Raw genomic sequence first — 13995 nt, 5'->3', positions numbered from 1 at the left:
GATAGGTAAGCACGCACAGACCACTTGAAGCAAGTTCGATGTATTCTTTTCTCTTTTTAGAGATGAAGAGACTTGAAAGATTGTTCACGCAAACACAGACCTCTTCACCTTCACATACCACGCCACTCTTTTGTTTTCCTCCCCTCCCACCTCCACATCAGCATCCGCATCCCCACCATCATACCTCTCCCCCTCCTCACCCAACCTCTCCCTCCTCCCACTCAGCAAATCGACCTCCAACAACGGCACGATAGTAGTTTTCTTCACAATTTTCCACCCGACATACAACAGCGCAAAAACGGCAATCACGACATAATTAATCACAAAATCCACCGCATGGAAGCCTCGAACAAAATCGGCGTATCCGGCGATGAAGACGAGGAAGGTGTTGATGAAAATTACAAATATCGTGCCATAGGGGTAGAAGAGGGCGCGGAAGGGGAGAGAGCTGATGGAGTTGCCTTGGGCTGTCCAGGCGAGGCGGAAGCGGATGTGGATTATGCCGATGCAGGCCTGGGATGGGTGAAGGAAGGGTTAGGTTGGGTGAGAGAATTTGGGAGGGGAGAGGGTTGGAAGGGCTGATGGGTAGAGTTGTCTTTTCTTTGCTTTTGTAACTTACCCAAGCGATATAAGTAGCCGATCCTGCAATATTCACCACATAAGTGAAAATTTTTCCCGTGCCGACGCGATAGTTGAGCATGGCGATGAGGCCGAGGGCATTAGAGAAGACGAGAGCGTAAACGGGAGTGCCGCTTTTGGTAGTTTTTGCGAAAAACCGAGGAGCACGACCTGTGGAGGCGAGGTTGACTAGACTGCGAGAGGCGACGTAGAGGGCGCTGTTCATCGAGGATAGTTGGGCTGTGATCATGACTACGTTGACCTGCATTGCAATATGATGGGGTGAGTCTTGATGCGTTTTTTTTTGTCGAGCAAGTATCGAGGTAAGGGGGTGGTGGAGGGCTTACCACATGACCCATTTGAGGTACACCGGCGTGGGTGAATGCGATGGTCCAAGGGGACTTGCCGGATTTGCTCTTTGCAGTGAGAAGATCGGGGTCGTCGGATGAGACTATGATTCCAGCGAAGAAGACGAGACCCCTATTTTTGTTTGGTGTTTCCGCGAGGTCAGTCTTCACGTCTTGTCATTTTTAGTACGTAGTGGGTCGGAAGACTCACATGAAGATGTACAAAACTCGCCAGAAAGTCTGTTTGATCGCCTTTGGTAGATCCCTCGCCGGATATTTACTCTCGGCAGCCGTGATAGCGAGCATTTCCGTCCCGCAATAGTATACTGCTGCCAGCAAGAAACACTGTCCAAAGCCTTCGATGCCGTTTGCGATGGGGCCGGGTGTTTTCCAATACCTGAAACCAATGTAGTCTCCACCCACGGCGCCGGTGTCTATCCAGTTTAGCTGTTGGAAAGAGAAAGTCCAAGAAAAGAAGTTACTCACTGATCAAGATCGCGCACAGAAATCCACCCAGGATACATGTGAGTTTCCAGCATGCAAGCCAAAACTCCATCTCGCCCCAGACGACGACTCCGAGGAGAGATGTGCATTGGTAGAATGCCCACCAGAGGAGGATCCAGGCGTAGGTCGGGACGGATTGCGTCCAGTAGCCCATGATGATCTATTGTCAATCGATCAACATTGCTGTATGAGGTTAATGAAGAGGGTCAACCTACCGAGCTAGCATTGAAATCAGCTGTTCACGCGCAAGTTTGAATTATCAGCGTTCTTCTAATACTGATATACTCGGCAGGAAGTACAACATACCAGCGATATTCGTCACCCATAGATAGAAATAGTCTGATGCCGACGAGTAGCAGTTAGCACTGTCTCCGATGTCTCCGCCACAGAACAAATTTCTGGTCAAGAAAGAGAGAGAGGTTCACATACTCCATCCCAAACTGAAACTCAAACTCTCATCCACAAATCTCCCAGCAAGTTCGATAAAAGCTCCTTGAACAGGAAAGAGGGTCGACATCTCTCCCAAACATTGCATCACGAAATACACATCGACGCCGATGATGAAGAAACAGATCAGAGCGCCAATGGGGCCGGAGTAGGCGACTGCGAAACCAACACCGTACCAGATCGAAGCGCCGACGACGCCGCCAAAGGATATCATAGTGAGATGGCCTGGGTGATGATGAGTGGTCAGATTAAGGGGGTTGGTTTCCTGCGGATATGCTGTGATAGGTATGTTGGAACTTACGGCTTTTGAGACCGCGTTGGAGGCCATTGTCTATGTGAGTGAGAAGTTAGGACTTGATGATTAGGGTCTCAGCAGTGCAGTGATCCATCACGGACCAACGATATTGCCATTTGGAGCAATGGCGAATGCTTTGCTTGGATTATCTTCGTCTGATGTTATTTCTACTGAAGCGATCTTGTTGCTACTGTCTATTCCTGTTGCTGTCGCCATGGTGGCGTGCTGGCGTTGCTGGATGTTTTGATAGATGAATATGGAGAGAGCGATCTCAGGATTTCTTTTCTTAGTGGAAGAGTGAGGTGAAGTGCTTGCTTGAGGTGAAATCTAGCTTGTCCGGGAGCCACTAGTGGCATATCTGCGAGCGCCAATCTTGCAGCAGCAGTACCGCAGCGACGGCGAGTGCTGTACATCTGTCCCTGGTGTGTTGGACATGCATGGTATGTCGTTGTACAATGTACATGTGCAGATAGGCCAGGGCGAAGGTTTGCATCCTTGCCCGGCAGTTATTCTAGCGAGATAACAAGCTACAGTATATATGCTCGGTCAAATCTGGGGCTTTAAACCGAGGCGGGAGTAGTTGACAGATGCATGTAGGATGTATCTGAAGATAAATGGGAGATCTCCGAGTGATGCCACTGTTGGAAGAGCATCGGGCGGCTATTCCTATTGATCCCGATAGAAGTACCACAACTGGAGTGATGCTTTGCAAGAAGACTCGAGTTCTGATAGAGATAGAGATGGAATAGGGGTTGATGCACGATTGATGAATTGAATGTCAACAGCCTGAGAGAACTATAGAACCATGGACTCTACATGAGTTTATGGACTATAGACCGTGACCAGCTCGCCAAGATCACTCACGTGACAGCGCGATCCAGATGCGGCACGAGTGAAGAGTGAGTCCCTCTTTCACGTAAACATTGTAACCACTTTCTTGTTTCTCGCACAGGCGGGACATAACGCCAGCGGCCAATATGGCGCCGCGCGCAAATCAACCGACGTACGACTTCCTTGCTGGGGAACATCAGGACCCAGGACAGCCGCTACGAGAAACAATAACGAAGCAGTCGATAGCCTCCCGACCAGCGAGAGACGTGATGGAGGCCGAGGAAGTGCGCGTCAAATTACGGACGCTGCAGTATGAGTTGGACACAATCAAACAGGAACGCGAACTACATCATCTCCAGCACCAACAGGAGCTTCGCGAGGCTCAGAGTCGCGCAGAGGCCGACTTCAAACGCGCGCAAGCTGCTGAGCTGGCTGCCAACGTTGCGACCAAGAAGGCGGAAGCGTTGTCGCGAAACACACAAGAAGAGCGCGATCGGCAGGCCAATGAGAAGCTGCAGCTGGTAAGAAGCCCTCTGCCTGCTTGCTCGCTTGCTTGCTTACGTTCGATTGTAGGAGCAAAAGGTGCGCTCCCTGCAAGACGACAACCGCGCGCTGCGAGACGATCTCGAGGAGGCAAAGGCAGACCTCGAAGGCGCTGGACGTAAGTGGCTCCAGCCTGTGCTTATCGAGTCGAGCCCGGAGGAACAAGCTCAGGAGAGAATGGAGTGAGACATCTGCTGACTGCCTCCTGCTTCTCTTCTAGGACAGAATCAATATGCGTTCAGTGAGCTGGAACAAAAGTACAATGCGTTGCAGGCCTCGTTTGAAGATGCACAACAGGATCTAAGTGGCAAGGTCACGGCTCTGCAGGCTGCCCAGCAGAAGCTCGTGCAAAAAGAGACCGAGGTGGGCGAATTAGAGAACGAGGTGCTCCGACTCAAAGCGCAGACGGGCGATTCGGACACGCTTGCTGTCATCAAAAAAGAGCTCACAGAGCAAGTCACGTACATCAAGAAGCTGGAACAGACCAATCGCGAGCATCTGACCGAGCTCAAGCAGATCCGTAAGACAAGCAAGAGCATCGATGTGGTCGAGGAGGAGAAGCGTGCACTGGAGGCAAAGGTGCGCATGATGGACGATATGCGGAAAGAGCTCGCTGAGGCACAACTACAGAAGCGCATCTTAGAAGATGAAAAGACCAGCTGGACCAGTTATCTGGATATGGAAGCCGCTGAAAATGAGGACTTGCGATACGAGACACCTGAGCAAATGGCCCGCGCCTTCTTGCAAGAGCGACTGGAGAGGCTAGACCTGTTGAATAAATTGGGCTCCATTCAACCTGAGCTGTTGGTGAAGGAGGAAAACATCAGGATCCTGCAGGACGAGAAGACGCGCTTGCAGTCTGCGCTCGAGGAGGCTCGCGACGCTGTCGCCGCGGCGGGAGCAAATGCAGACAGTGGAGACGCAAAGACCATGATATCTCGCTTAGAACGGCAGAAGAATCTGCTCACCAAGGAGGTAGAGTACCTTCGAGCACAGTTGAAAACTTTCGAAGCTGAACACGCAGAATTCTCGCCCGAACAAGTTGACGAAGCACACGCAAAGCGCATCCACGACTTGGAAGAAGTACTGGCGCAACACCAGACAGAGGTCCAGACTCTTCAGACGGAACTCTCGAAGCTGCTGGAGAAGCTGGAGAAGCAGCCGTCGATCCCATGCACGCCCAAGAAGCGCTCTCGGGAAGAAGACGATGCTTCGAATGAGCGTCTTGGAGAGCTCCAGCGCAAGGTTCGCACGCTCCAAACCGACCTCGAGAAGCTGCAGAAGCGAAATCAGTTACTGGAGGCGGAGCTCAAAGCCAGTGTATCACAAGTCAAATCTCTGAAGGAGTCCTCCCGAACTCGCGTTCTCGAGTTTCGCAACAACCCTACCGCAGAGGTCGAAGCGATCAAGATGTCCACACTCAACACTCTTCGTGACGAGAATGCTGCCTTGTTAGCACAACTGGAGGGACAACCACACGGGACGAAAGTGGTGCCTGCGTCCAGTCTTGAGAATGTCCGTCTTCAACTGGAAGAGACGAAAGCGCAGATGAAGAAGATGGAAAAAAAGGACATGCGACTCCGCCAGATCTACTCCGCCAAAGCTCTAGAGTTCCGAGAAGCTGTCTGCTCGATCCTGGGATGGAAGCTTGATTTCATGCCCAATGGACGCGTCAAGTGCACCTCCATATTATATCCGACCCAATACTGCGATGGCGAAGAGGTCGAGAACAGCATCGTCTTTGACGGCGAGAACGGAACCATGAAAGTCAGTGGTGGACCTCAGAGTGTCTTTGCGGGGGAGATCAAGGAGATGATCGAGTTCTGGGTGGAGGGAAGAAAAGAGATACCCTGCTTCCTAGCGGCGTTGACGTTGGAGTTTTATGACAAGACTACGAGGGCCATGAAGATATGACCCTTCTCAATTATAGAGGATGACCGGCACAAAATACCGTCGTGTAATTGCCTGCGCAGGTAGCAGAAATTGTAAGGGTTACATTGCCATACAGCTGCCGCTTCAGACAAGAGAGCGCTAGCCTTATACCGCTGCAGCAGGACTTGAGTGCCCCAAAATCACTACTTCTTGTCAAATACTACGCAGGCTCACAGATAATGTATAGACAGAAGAGTCCGAAACCCCTCTCCCGGAAACCGAATGAATCGCCAAAAGAAAAAAAAAACAGATAAATAAAAACAAGAGGCTCTTCATCTCCCCAAAATGTCATTCCCCTCTCTCTCCAACCTCTCCCTCGTCACCTCAAACACTCCCGGTAAACCCATCTCCTCAAAATTCTTCCTTTCCTTCTTCTTCCTCCTCTCCTCCTCCCCCTCCTCTTCCTCCTCCTCATCTTCCTCTTCCTCATCTTCTTCTAACTCATCCAAAACCATCCTCGCCACCGCCTCAGCCGCCAAATATATAACCGGCATCCCATGACCACTAAAACCCGCCAAAATAAATTGACCTTGTCCTCTCAGATTTGGGATTGGAATCGCGCCGATCCAGGGCATGGAATCTGTACTCCATCCCATTATTCCGGACCAGATTTTATCGATAGAAGAGGAGGAAAAAGAAGAGGAGGAGGAGGAGGATGATGAGGAGGATGATGAGGAGGATGAGATAAAATGTTTTGGGAGGAATTCGTGAAAGTATGCTTGGATTTGGGAGGAGTAGGGGGGAGGGAAGAGGGTGTTGTCGTTGGGGTTGTTGTACCATATTGGAAAAGAAGGGGGAGGAGGAGATGAGGGGGGAGGAGGGGAAGATTGTTGTTGTTCTTGTTGTTGATGATGCCAGAAAACGGGTTTGGCTCCTCCGAGAATTATCGAAGGAGGATTGTCTTGAGCGCGAGGGATGAGATAGTCGTATAAAGAGCGGGCGTGGCGGAGACTATAGGTATTTGTTGGAAGTTGTTGTTGTGATTTATTCGTATTAGGAGGTGAATTCTTCTTCTTCTTCTTCTTCTCGTCATCCTCATTGTTATCGTCGGAAACAAGAATTCTACAACAAACCCCTTTAACAGGAATTATTTTCCCTCGAAACATCGGCGCAATACCTCCCGTATACGCATTTGTGCAAAAAATGACTTTTCGAGCACGTACGAGACCTCGAGGGGTTGTGATGGTCCAGTAAGAATAATTTTTTCCTCCGTCGTGGTGGTGGTTGCGTGTGTCGGAGATGGAAGTGACGGGGGTGTGGGTTTGGAGGTTTACGCCTCCTTGGACAATTGCTTTGCGGAGGAGATGGAGGACGAGTTTGTAGGGATGGAGATGGGCTGCTGGGTAGGAGAAGCAGGATTTTGCGGCGTGGATTTTGGAGAACTGGGGGGTTTTTTTGGAGAGAGGAGGGATTAGTATAGTTCTCTCGAGAGAGGAATAAAGAAATCATAAAGATGGATAAGGGGTTGTCTCTTTTTCCTTTTTTCTTTTTCCTCTTCATCTTCATCACCTTCCTCAGGTAGTTAAGGCAGGTAACCACAGACCAACAGACCAACAGACCGAAAAAAAAAGAAAAAACGAAAATAGAAAAAAAAAAGGAAAAAAGAAAAGAAAAAGAAAGAAAAAAACTAACCTCCTCCGCCTCCCTCCCCTCCAAAACCTCCACCTCCCCCAACTCCGCCTTTCCCAATTCCTTCAATTTCCCAAAATTCTCCAGAGTAGCTCTCGAATGTTCTTCATCGAGATAAACATCTACCGCTCTCGTCAAAACAAAATCACAATCGATACCTTCTTCTTCGACGAGATTTTTCACTGCAAGCACATTTTGGGCTTCGAAGCGAGCGAATGATGCGGCTTGCGAAGGAGTGTATTGGTGGCTGTATTTTAGGATGTTGTAGTACATGTCGGGTTTGATGTGGCCGCCTATAGATGTGAGTGAGGTAAATGTAAGAAAATTGTTTTTTTTTTCTTTTTGGCATGAAGATGATTCTTCAGATAACTTGGTCTTTTTTACCTACATGTAGGTACTTACCATTCCGCCCCGAAGCTCCCGAACAAGCCTCTCTCGCCTCCAACAGCAAAATCTTCAACGGCGAAGTTTGCTGTTTCAGAATATGATGGACAGTGGATGCGCCCGCATAACCTGCACCGATGACGAGAATGTCACAGTGGGAAGGTAATTCTTCTGTGGATCGGTGTGAGTCGAGGGGGTCGAGGTCTGTTCGCCAGAATGGGATTGTGGCATTGGGGACGGGAAGACATGGTGTTGTTGCCATGAGATTTGTGCGGGGGGCGGAATTTGTGTGTTTGTTCTTGGGGGTTGATGTGTGTTGATATGTGTTGAGATGTATGGCTGTGTAGTTGAATGTCTGGCGGTTGTGTGTAAGTAGAGGTATGTTTATCGTAAGTACCTATAGATGGGGTAGTATCAACAAGTTCATAATCTCGTCTGCCAGGCCTACGGCGAGTCGGCCGGCCCGGGAGACTTTTTGACATGGAATAGCTACCTGATGTCTGCTTCGATTGATCAGAAGGGGTAAGGTATAGGTATATTAGAACTGCAATAATGATGAGCAGCTAGTCATTGCATCTCTAATATACCTACAACCAAAACATCCAATCCAGGAAATCCAGCAGTCAACAAGTCCAGTCTCCCCCCTCCACCACCACCACCAACCATGTCCAAAAAACACATCGTCTTCGACATCGTCGGCACAGTAATCAGCTACGAAACCTTCTTCGCCGCTCTCGAAGAACGCATCGGATCCCAACTTCTCTCCCACAACATCCCACCGCGCCTCTTCGCCTGGACATGGATGGAAGCCGCAGATCTCGAAAGCCACCACTCCCACACCTCGGGCCGCCCCAAACTCTTCAAAAACATCTTCGCTCCCCTTCTCTACCGCTACCTCGCCATGGCCGGAATCCCCAATCCTCACACCTTCATTTCTTCTGAGGATGTCGAATATATCGTTTCGGCCTACTCGTCTCGCCTGACGGCTCGACCGGGAATCGTGGAATGTTTTCGACGCTTGAGAGAGGCCGGGTTTACGATTTGGGCGTTGACTTCGGGGGATGCGGAGCGCGTGAAAGAGTATCTGGGGAGAAATGAAATTCCTCTTGATGAGGAGAATTTTATTGCGTGTGAGGATATTGGGAAGATGAAACCTGCTCCCGAGGTGTATTGTTATGTTCGGGAGAGATTGGAGGATGCGGAGGAGATGTGGTTTGCGGCTTGTCATATGTGGGATGCTGCGGCTGCGAAACATAATGGGTACGTTTTTTTCTTTTTTTTCTTCTGCCTCTTCCCTTTTTTTCATCTTGTTCTTTTCGCGCCTGAACCTCCCTCATGCTTCATAATGGCCACCTGTAAAATAAATTCTTCCAATGCTCTCTGCTGATTTACCTATGCTGGAATGTTCCAGATTCAAAGCTGCTTGGTGCTCCGAGTGGGAGAAATTGCCCGTGCCGGAAGTCTTTGGAGAAATGGACGTCGTGGCTGATAGTCTGGAGGCCTTGGCTGATGGTATCATTGAGGCTTCGCGGTGATTATTGCCATATAAGCATCTCTTACAGACCTACTGGTACCACTCAAGCCAGCAATCCAGCCATCATCATCATCAACACATGTTAATCATTCATCAATCAATATCTCACCGCTGCCTCTTGATACTTTTTAGAAAAAAAAACCTCGATGCATAAAATATGTCAGGAAGCAACTAGGAGGTAAAAGCCCCTTCAACGAGCAAAAAGACTTATTAGCGCAGCGCTACGCCGTTGACCCTCTTATCTCGTAAAATTCGTATTCGTAAATCCTACCATCCTACCTCCTACTACCTGGACCTACCTACCTCCCTACCTACCGTTTCAGAGTTATATACACGTACCAACAACCATACCTCCTACCAACACCAGGCAATTTGAGAGCCTACGAGTCAAAACAGCCTATTCATTCTAGGGTACTAGAGAAAGATTGCAACTTTGACTCAAGACGAAATATGCTAAACATCGTCCGCTATGGCTGATTTCGACAGCCCCTCTGAGCTTTCAGACATTATGCTCGCATAACACAGCTGTGCAAGCTGCTTCCTAGGGACTCTGACCACGCAACTCTTGGAGCAAGACGAAAGCATGGAAATTTGCCGCTATAGCGAGAACATATCCTACGCCGATCAAGCGGCAAATTTCCATGATTTCGTCTTGCTCCATCAAGCCCTTGAGAATAGCACGGCCTTCAGCACGCTCCTCATCATTGGTCAGGTCCAGTAAGTAAGATTGAAGAAACTTCCATTCGTTCCCATAGTATCGGCCCAACCAGGCTCTCTCTTCTTGGGTCAATGGCGGCAAAGTGTTTGCTTCAAGGTCCTGTCTAGCCTGATATATTGCACGTTCTGCATCGCTCCAGACCGCGTTGATCATGTACATGGTGTCATCCCGGAGACATGTCTCTGTGGCGTTCATTCCCACTAGTCGCAAACGCAGGAGTCGTGGGCCGTCAAGCAAGCCTGCTGGCTCCCCAGCCTTATCGGTAAGCTGACCGGTGCTCGGTTCAGTGACGAGTCCAAAGTCCTTGAGGATAGGACGACCTAGAATATTGCATACGGCTGTTGGTACGAAAAGAACATCTCTGAGGACGATTGTTCTGTATGATCCGGGACCAGTCCGGTCGTGATGTGTCTGAACGTCGAGCTCGACATCGCCAACTCCAAGGACTTCGGTTTTGTAGGGACCGTATGGGATGGTGGCAGAGCTAATGCGCGACTTGAAGTAGGTGAAGGTGGTAAACCAAGCTCGGTTGTTGGCGACGTGGACATTTGAGAGGTTGGACCAAACCCAGTCGGTACGGTATGCGCATCCGGTGGGAGCCATAATGGTAGCCGCTGGAATGGTTTGGTAGGCGAGGTCGAAGGAGAGAGAAGCGAACGCGCTGGAAAGGTGTGGTGAGGGGAAGGAGGCAAGGTTGTGGTAGAAAGGTGGAAGTGGCGGATACGCGTAGGGGGCGAATTAATACATAAGATACCTTGCCTAGTACATGTAGCCTCCAACCGCTGTTGCGGTAGCTCCAAGATACCTACAATGCGGCAACTGCGATCAAGTTGACCAAAGTTCTAACAAAGTTTTAGCAACTATATTGACTGTAGCAACTGCGATTAGAGGCTACCAGGTATTGAACAGCCCCGAAGAGGGAGTGTTCGTAAGCGCAAAGAAGTGTTCGTCACATTTTGATATGCGTAAGCAAACGCAGAAGTGCTAGCTGAATGTAGCCCTGGTCTTTGTGTCTTCAACGAGGGAAATGGTGATTGCCATGGTGGAATGTGTATACCAAACGTCCTTGAAAAGGGGGGGTATGCATGCAAAGGCCCGCTTGAAAGGTCGTTCTTACCGGGACACCGCAGCAAGCTGGACTACAGAACCAACATAATGAGCAGGAGGTCGCCAGCCTGTCCGTGTAACAGTGCACAGTTTCAAGACCTTGCAAAAAATCGTGAATGTTGTAGACTTGTACAGTAGTAAGGTCCATGTAGGGTCCATACGAGCAGAGAGCTCAGAGAGCTGCTGGCGATTTTAAAAGTCCCGTTTGCTTTATTAGCCGCCGAGATGATCCACTCCCAGGATGTGATACTCAATAATAGCCGCTTGTCGAGGGGACAACAAGGACTGACAGACATGCTTTCCTGGTGAAGAAGTGCCGCGTCGACGTATCGGAACTTCGTCCGGAGCGTCCCTGTAAAGACTGAATTTACTGAAAGTCTGTGAAAGTAGGTATGTAGGTATGTACTTATCGAGTATCTCTCCTTCTGAAAAGGGTCAATACTAGGTGTGTTGTTGGCAGGCATCCTGGCAGGACGAGATTCGTCTGCGTTGTTGGCGTCAGCATGTTGGATATTTATGATATTGTTGATGATGATCGAGAGCATAATGTAGGCGAAAAAGAAGAAGAAAGAAGAAGAAGAATGGAAGTTGGTATCGAGATTTGCAAGATGATGTCGGACGAAACTCGGTCACATTCGTTCACTTCATAATACCTACCTAGGGTTCTCAGGTCCAAGGACGATGTTGTCAGTGATGAGCCCAGTGGACGGTATTGGCCAAGTGAAGGGCATTGATGGTGAAGTGTGAACTACCTACGGTAGGAGGTACATCGCAGTTGACTCCATTGGAGGTCCTGAAAGAGGACCTTCGTGCACTCTGATTGGCGTCCTGTCCTCGCACCGGCGGCAATACGGGTTGACTCTATCCTCACTTATTGTACCACAGACACGCAGGTTACCAGTGACCACATTAATACATGTACCTACCAGTGACCAGTTTCACTCCACTAACCACGTGGCAGACCCAGCGGCACAGCTTGAGGCACAGTAAGTTCTCTGCCTATAGAAGGAATACTATAGCATTAGCGCTATCCATCTCGCCATAACATACCTCACCTCATTCGCGAGAGTGCTCTTGACCCCTTTATTCTCCCGTATTATTATTTAAATCATCAACCTCGAACAACACCATCCTCAAAGTTCAGAATGCCGCTCCGAACATGCGATTTCGAAGGCTGCTCTGCGCCCGCCGAGCGTGATATCGGTAGTTGCATGATCTGCTCAAGCCACCGCTGTGTAAAGCATATAGCTCCGGAATTTCACTCATGTCCCTCACAAGTCAGTATCCCATTGCATACATAAGGTATCTACCTACCTACCTCTAGGTACACACCACAAACATGTCATTAACTGCGCCAAAAAACAAAAACAAAAAAACAGAATCTCGATTCCGAAGCTTTCTTTCCTGCCTACAACCTCGCCCAAGAGAAACATTTACGTACTCAACTCGCAAAAGTAGATTTTGCTGCTTTGAAAGCAATTGCCAGTCGCCTACGCAATGATATCCCTTGTACATTGCCCGCTCTACCACCAGACGCCAACTCTCCGCAGATCGATTTGAAGATAGTCATGGAACAAATGGGCGGCCAGAACTGTCATCTCGACATCCATTTCGCAGACGGCATAGTCTGGATCGCGAGATTACGGCTCGAAGACCCCACACTTCCGCCTTTGGAGACGCAGAGAATCATCTTTGATAGTGAAGTGGCTCTAGTACAGTTTCTTCGTGAGAAGACGCAACTTCCTGTTCCGCAAATTTTCTATCACGCTTCCTACGAGCAGAGCGGGATTGGGACGCCATGTGTGCTGATGCAGAAATTGGCTGGGAAGCCGTTGGATTGGAATGGGGCAACTGCACAGCAGAGAAGTAAGGTCATGGAACAATTGGTAGATGTCTTTCTCGAGCTGGAGAAATATCCATTTTCAAGCATGGGCTCGTTGGCTGCTGCTACCTCCAGCGGTGCGGGAATTGGATCATATGCCCAACCTCATTTGTTTCGCACACCATCTCAATCCCTCGGACCGTTTACATCTCTAGGAGATGCGCTGCGATCGTTCGTCGAGCATGAAATGGAAATGATTTCCCAGGGAGAAATATGCACGCACGCCGTCGATCATTATCTGACACACCTATGGAGACTTGATCAGATTCCGAATCTGATCAAGAACGCTACGCATGGTAGCTCGTTCTACATCAAACATTGCGATGACAAGGGCGACCATATCCTCGTCGACGACAACTTCAACATCACGGGAATCATCGATTGGGAATGGGCTTCGACGGAGTGTGCACAATTGGCTTTTAGTGCGCCCTGTATGATGTGGCCCGTGGCAGAATTCTACGACGGGAGTAACATCTTGTCGACTGAGGAGAGGGAGTTTGCAGCCATGTTCCAACAGCGCGGTCGAGAAGATTTGGCACGGATTGTTCTGGAGGGTCGTAAGTATCAGAGATTCTTGTTCTTTCTCGGTGGCTCGGTTTCTGCCGATCGAGAGGAATTTGAAGCCTTGTTTCAGGGTCTACGTCGAGCTGTGGAAGGGGATGGTATTGGGTCCTATGCGGATTGGAGAAGAGATGCGATTGCTCGAGAGTCACAGGGGCAAAACCCCATCTTGGCGGAATTGTTACAAAAGGAGAGAGAGCAGAAGTCAGGTAGGTAGGTACAGGTACCTGGTAAGATTCAATCTCAGATATCATCATCAATCTTGTACGCAAAAGCAGCGTACTCGGTATAGGAGGTCCAACATAATAATAGTGCAAGGCTACATGTAGCTCAACCTCGCATCGATCGCCACATCCATGATCTTTCTCGACCAGGTCAACGCTAGGAAGCAACAGGAGGTACATAGGTAAAGGTACCTCCGTAGCGAAGACGAAAGTACAGTAGTAGCTCCTAGGGAGATGAAAGGTCGAGGGGGGGACTGTCGGATATTGTAATACCGAAGTCGGTGTGATGAAAAAGCATACGTACCTTACGGTAGTGAAGACCTGCAGAATGGATCCATTGGGACCTGTCGTGAAATATTTGCTTAGATGGCTCTCTAAATATTGGTTAAGGTACCACCGTAGGAGGTAGGGCAGGCGGCTGTTGCGGGAGGAAATGGAA

The 13995-nt window shown here is 49.3% G+C and overlaps 7 protein-coding genes across 7 annotated transcripts; 3 read left to right on the top strand and 4 right to left on the bottom strand.

The window, feature by feature from the left end:
- Positions 1–84: 84 nt before the first annotated feature.
- SEPMUDRAFT_141796 (amino acid permease) lies at positions 85–2427 on the bottom strand (the record flags this gene model as incomplete). The annotated part of the gene is made up of 10 exons (XM_016902978.1): positions 85–513; positions 620–880; positions 966–1098; positions 1177–1399; positions 1452–1629; positions 1685–1704; positions 1776–1808; positions 1899–2141; positions 2218–2247; positions 2313–2427. The coding sequence occupies 10 exons, from the start codon at positions 2425–2427 to the stop codon at positions 85–87; spliced, it is 1665 nt and encodes a 554-aa protein (XP_016761084.1).
- A 743-nt stretch (positions 2428–3170) lies between these two features.
- Positions 3171–5711, top strand: SEPMUDRAFT_149484 (spindle assembly checkpoint component MAD1). Its single transcript, XM_016905582.1, has 3 exons — positions 3171–3563; positions 3616–3703; positions 3806–5711. Exons 1-3 carry the CDS (start codon positions 3189–3191, stop codon positions 5497–5499), a joined length of 2157 nt encoding a protein of 718 aa, XP_016761083.1. The 5' UTR covers positions 3171–3188; the 3' UTR covers positions 5500–5711.
- A 78-nt stretch (positions 5712–5789) lies between these two features.
- SEPMUDRAFT_43946 (FAD dependent oxidoreductase) lies at positions 5790–7792 on the bottom strand (the record flags this gene model as incomplete). Its single annotated transcript, XM_016908908.1, has 5 exons — positions 5790–5880; positions 5959–6524; positions 6573–6899; positions 7150–7439; positions 7549–7792. The coding sequence occupies 5 exons, from the start codon at positions 7790–7792 to the stop codon at positions 5790–5792; spliced, it is 1518 nt and encodes a 505-aa protein (XP_016761082.1).
- Positions 7793–7948: 156 nt separating this feature from the next.
- SEPMUDRAFT_66520 (2-haloalkanoic acid dehalogenase) lies at positions 7949–9065 on the top strand (the record flags this gene model as incomplete). Its single annotated transcript, XM_016909752.1, has 2 exons — positions 7949–8790; positions 8942–9065. The coding sequence occupies exons 1-2, from the start codon at positions 8195–8197 to the stop codon at positions 9063–9065; spliced, it is 720 nt and encodes a 239-aa protein (XP_016761081.1). The 5' UTR covers positions 7949–8194.
- A 540-nt stretch (positions 9066–9605) lies between these two features.
- On the bottom strand, positions 9606–10385 carry SEPMUDRAFT_117499 (uncharacterized protein; the record flags this gene model as incomplete). Its single annotated transcript, XM_016901343.1, has 1 exon — positions 9606–10385. The coding sequence occupies one exon, from the start codon at positions 10383–10385 to the stop codon at positions 9606–9608; it is 780 nt and encodes a 259-aa protein (XP_016761080.1).
- Positions 10386–10793: 408 nt separating this feature from the next.
- On the bottom strand, positions 10794–11299 carry SEPMUDRAFT_149483 (uncharacterized protein). The gene has a single exon (XM_016905581.1). The coding sequence runs from the start codon at positions 11035–11037 to the stop codon at positions 10798–10800; it is 240 nt and encodes a 79-aa protein (XP_016761079.1). The 5' UTR covers positions 11038–11299; the 3' UTR covers positions 10794–10797.
- Positions 11300–12012: 713 nt separating this feature from the next.
- SEPMUDRAFT_66516 (uncharacterized protein) lies at positions 12013–13598 on the top strand. The gene is made up of 2 exons (XM_016909751.1): positions 12013–12166; positions 12269–13598. The coding sequence occupies exons 1-2, from the start codon at positions 12035–12037 to the stop codon at positions 13547–13549; spliced, it is 1413 nt and encodes a 470-aa protein (XP_016761078.1). The 5' UTR covers positions 12013–12034; the 3' UTR covers positions 13550–13598.
- The last annotated feature ends 397 nt before the right edge of the window (positions 13599–13995 follow it).

This window comes from Sphaerulina musiva (assembly GCF_000320565.1).
Source record: "Sphaerulina musiva SO2202 unplaced genomic scaffold SEPMUscaffold_5, whole genome shotgun sequence".
NCBI classification, from domain to species: domain Eukaryota; kingdom Fungi; phylum Ascomycota; class Dothideomycetes; order Mycosphaerellales; family Mycosphaerellaceae; genus Sphaerulina; species Sphaerulina musiva.
The sequence above is the reverse complement of the archived record's forward strand: the minus strand, read 5'-3'. Positions and strand labels throughout refer to the sequence as shown.